Source organism: Habropoda laboriosa, unplaced genomic scaffold, assembly GCF_001263275.1.
Source record: "Habropoda laboriosa isolate 0110345459 unplaced genomic scaffold, ASM126327v1 scaffold88, whole genome shotgun sequence".
Taxonomy (NCBI): domain Eukaryota; kingdom Metazoa; phylum Arthropoda; class Insecta; order Hymenoptera; family Apidae; genus Habropoda; species Habropoda laboriosa.
In genome coordinates, this window is record NW_017100219.1 from 1,733,155 (window position 1) to 1,737,964 (window position 4,810).

General features: G+C 42.6%; 1 protein-coding gene across 1 annotated transcript in view; it reads right to left on the reverse strand.

The window, feature by feature from the left end:
* LOC108571002 overlaps window positions 1-1,932 on the reverse strand; it is a 38,576-nt gene extending 36,644 nt beyond the window's left edge. Inside the window, exon 1 of the mRNA XM_017932966.1 lies at window positions 1,626-1,932. Coding sequence (XP_017788455.1) covers window positions 1,626-1,764 — 139 coding nt within the window. The 5' untranslated portion in view covers window positions 1,765-1,932. The remainder of the gene's footprint in view (window positions 1-1,625) is intronic.
* Window positions 1,933-4,810: the final 2,878 nt, after the last annotated feature.

Genomic DNA, 4,810 nt, shown 5'->3' on the forward strand with positions numbered 1-4,810 from the left:
AGTTTCGAGGAAGCTGCGAGTCTCGTCACCGGTATTTCTGAATCTTCGGGAAATTTGCTGGATGAAATGTTTATACGCACGTTGAATTTGTTCGGGGAAACTATTAAAATTTTGCGGTTTGGGGTAAATGTGGAATAAACGAGCTACTGTGTTTAATTGAGAGATTAATGAAATTAATTGTTGAGATGTTTTCCAGAAATATTTCATTCTTCAGATATTATCCAGAAATAATTAATTTTGGAGATATAAGATTATCCAGAAATATTTCATTCTTCGGGTATTATCTTGAGATATTATCCAGAAATAATTAATTCTTGAGGTGTTATCCAGAAATAATTAATTTTTGAGATATTATCCAGAAACATTTCGTTCTTGAGATATTATCTGGAGTTATTATCCAGAAGTAAATAATTCTTCAGATATTATCCAAAAATAATTAATTTTCGAGATATCCAGAAATATTTCATTCTTGAGATATGTTGAGATATTATCCAGAAATAATTAATTCTTGAGGTGTTATACAGAAAAAATTAATTTTTGAGATATTATCCAGAAGCAATTAATTTTTGAGATATTATCCAGAAATATTACAAATTTCTTGAAATACAAATAAATTTCAAACTTTGCATTGTTTTTTTCATTGAAATATATATGGCAAATTATATGGCAAATATAATTGTATAAACCACCTTCTGTCAGTATCTCGATTTTTCCCCCAATATTTTACACAATTTTGAAAGATCCACGATCCACGCTCATTCAGCTTCGCACATCAAAGCGCTAGTCTACACGTGTATTTAAACAAACAAACAAAAAGGCAGAACTAATTCAGATCGACAAAAAGCAGACATTACGTGTACACAGAAAGAAGGAAATCTTAAAGTGGCTGGAGAAGCAAGGGAACTAGCAGCCGGTTGAATGAAGCTAGAAGCGGAAGGTAGTAGGAAGCGTGGCGGAATTGAAGGGCGTAGAAGGTTGAGGAACCGAGAGAACGCAGTTACTGACCTACCTCGAGTCACGATTGCGAGATATCTCTGCGAAGAGGTGAGCAGAGAAGAAGAAAATACTAGTAGTAGTATTCGTAGGAGAGGGGTAGCAACGACGAACCGCAGTGTAAATACACGGGGAGCGTCTTGAGAGAGGAACAAAAGAGGGTCTAAGGGGACTTCGAAGCCTCGGGACTCGGAAAAAAAAACTCGCGAGCCACTGAAGAACGTTCTCTCTCTCTCTCTCTCTCTCGATTTTACTTCAATTCTAAGTCTACAACTAAACGTAATACGAAAACAAATAGAAAACGAAGAAGAAGAAGAAAAAATCATGGAACGAAGAAAAGGAAAAATGTGGAAGGGTTAGCGTGACGCGTATCACGATCACGAACTGCTTCGAACCTAGTGCCGAGTCGTGCAAAAGGGGTGAATTCAACAAGTGCAGGAACGAGTTAAATGGAATAATCGGGTCGGTTCGAGGTGGTTAGGAAGGGGTTGAAACGGGGGAAACACAGAGTATAGGAGACACTCGCGATTCCATAGTGAACGATACGAGAAGAACAGAAAGGGTAAGTAAGGAGGTATTTTGTACACAGAGAAGTATAAATGTAAAAGTCGGCAAATCCAATTTTTGGTTACCTGTGTGCGGGAAAGGCTGATACAGGATTCTAACGCGAACCCGCCGGCAGCTAGTTTGTTCCGCGATAACTGACCTATCCGAACGCGGGTCCGGGTGACGCCGCGGCGTCGCGGTGCCCACTGCGAGCTCACGTTCCATTCGTTCTCTCTCGAGACGCGTTCGCGAGTCGTGCTGGTTGCCTCCTATTCTTGCACATCGCCGGTCTATATATATTTAGAAATCCGCGGGTTCGTCACCGGTCGCAGTGCTTTTAATCACGATCCCTGGCTATCACATTCTCCTCCTCTCCACCTCTTTAATATTTCCTTCTTTTTCGTTCCTCCTCCCCCTTTTTCATGCGCGACACTATGTATATCCTCTCTCTCTCTCTCTCTTTCTGAGCTGTTTCGGTCGTGACAATCGCGCGTGTTTTTCTCTTCACACCGTTTCACCTCCTCCTCTCCTTTCGCCTTCTCCCACGTTCGTTCCGATTCTCGAGCTCTGCCTCTTGTCGTCTCCTCTATTCACGTGTCGCGCGAAACAGAAACGCGAAAAGGGACACGTGTGCGCACGTGTGCGGGCCTGAGGCGTGTGACACGTGCGAGCCAGCTCGGCAAATGTGGAATTATTTCTGCCTTTTGCCACGTACCCCCTACCTGCCTCTTCCCACGCTACCTTCCTTCCCCCTTCCTTCGTACCTGCCTTCGAACGACGCTTGCTCGCTCGTGAGCCCGACGACGGCGTCGACGCCGATACCCAGGCCACCCGCCACAACGCTCACCGGCCATTCCGCCATTCCGCGCGCGATTCACCACCGATCGCTATTACAGATCTCGCCTTGTCAGCGTACCACACCACCCACTCCCTCTCTCTCCCTCTCTCTCTCTCTCTCGCTCTCTCTTTTCCTACCTTCATCATCGATCCACGATAGCGCCGCTAATGGAACACCGCGGGATAGGGAACTTAATTTACTCCCTTGTCGCTTTTCAGGCCTACGAACAATTCGCGTGCACGATGGATATCAGTTTTTCTTCTCTCCGCTCTCCCTTTGTTTCCAACCGGCTCGTTTCTACCTTCCCCCCGGTTCACCAGATCAAGACGCGAGTATTTTATTAAAAGTCCACCGGGGATGGGATCAATGCCACCTCTAATTCTCACCCCGTTCTATTTTTCACTCGTTCTGTATAGCTCCGCTATCGAATTCTCCACGACCACCCCTTTCTCTCGCCTCTGGATTAACGAACATCCCTGATATCCGCTCGAGGGTACAATTCAATCCTAGCTTTCTCTAACGGATCCACCGATCCCCGCGGGCCACGTGAAACGCCTTAATCGCGAGATCCTCGATGCATTCTAGCACACGTCTCTTCGCATCTAACGCTACACTTTTGCGCTATTTTCTCGCTCGTCGTACCCCCGCCGCGGACTTTTCTACGACTTTTCGCGCGAGCAAGCTGTGTAGTTGAACGAACACGAGCTCGACGACCTTTTAAGCCGGAAGAAACCGGCATCGAGAGTATATTAGATCGATTCAGGCTGTGGCTAATAGATTCCCGATTGTGAAGCCGCCATCGAGACACCCATTGTCGTTTACTTCGATCCCCCGCCTCCTGTTTTACTATTCTCTCCTTTTATTATACTCCCGATGGAATTCTAGAAACGTCGCCAATTATCGTACCGTCGGCGGTATATATCCGAAAGGCTGAAAGATTTCCACGAGATCGCTAATATCGGCCGGCTGATGCCTAATTAATTTCTTCTTTCCCCGCCGATACACGATCTTTCTCTCTCGTGCTATCGTAGAATTAGCATTTGAAATGTCGGCAGGCCTGGGACCATTTCTCTTTCTCTTTTCTCCTCCTCGTTTATTAATATTCCTCCCTTTTTTCCGCGTTGCTCCCGTTTTCCTCGTGAATTTCTTTCAATGTTTTGTTTCAAGAGAGAGAGAGAGAGGGGGGAGAGAGGATTTTCTGATTCAATTTCACGGATCGACTCGTACCTTCGTCTCTTCATTCGTCCATGTCTTTGTTCTACTGTGCGCGTGTTCGCGGATATAGACGCATCGAAGATCGCCGTCTCGGAATAAGCTCTTCCTAGCGTTTGAAAGCAAGCGATAAACGAGTTTTCTTCCTGAATAGCTTTCGAAAGATCGACGGATTTATGATGAATAACGACGGCTCGGAGAGTTTCTCTGTCGACGCGGTGACACAATTTTCTCGAGTGATTTTGGCGTGCGTTGTTATTACCGTGTGCTCGACCCGAGCCCCAAAGTATCGCACTTGAAAGTAGAGAAAAAGTTGGTACTATTTTTTAAAAAATCACCTTCTCATTGTTCACCAAAAATTGTAATTAAACTCGGAATGAAATTTGAAATCATTTAAGAGTAATTGATAAGAATTAATACTAACTATCCAATATACTTGAAAAATATACTAAATCCTGCTAGAAATCTTACTAACACCTTAATAGCAAATATTAATTTTTTGGAAATGTTTTACGAATAAATAATCATAATATTCGAAATCCCTTAGGAATAATTAATAAGAATGAGTACTACTTAACTAATATATTTAAAAAATATGCTATTATAGATCCTACTAAAAATCTGATAAAATTATTAACTTTTCCAAATTTCTTGGGAATAAATGATCATAATATTCAAAATCTCTTAGGAATAATTAAGAAGAATTAATACCAACTAACTAATATTCCTCAAAAATTTACTAGACCCAGCTAAAAATCTGATAAAATTATTAATTTTCCCAAGTACAGTAAATTCTCCACAAGTGTCAGTCCGCAAGGAATCTAAACCTGACACTTGTAGAGTCAGGGACTACGTTTTCAAGCCTCGCGCCCGCCTTTGTAGTTTGCCGAACGTAGACAAGGACAGCGAATAAAAGATAAGGATGAAACGTGAGTCGAGGCAACCAAGCGATTTAAATACCAACTTTTTTAATTTTACGTTTTTTTATCCCGAAATTTTTCTTAACATATTGATGAGATTTTTCTGATGAAAATGACATCAAACACGACATAATTTGAACAACATTTACTTATTAACACGTTCACTGTCACGCCAGATATTCACTGTATTGAGATAAAACAGACGCCCTGTATTACATTACATAGAGTCGGCCTACCGTCTGACTGACACTTGTAGAATCGGCCCCACATTTGACTGACACTTGTAGAATCAGCCCTACAT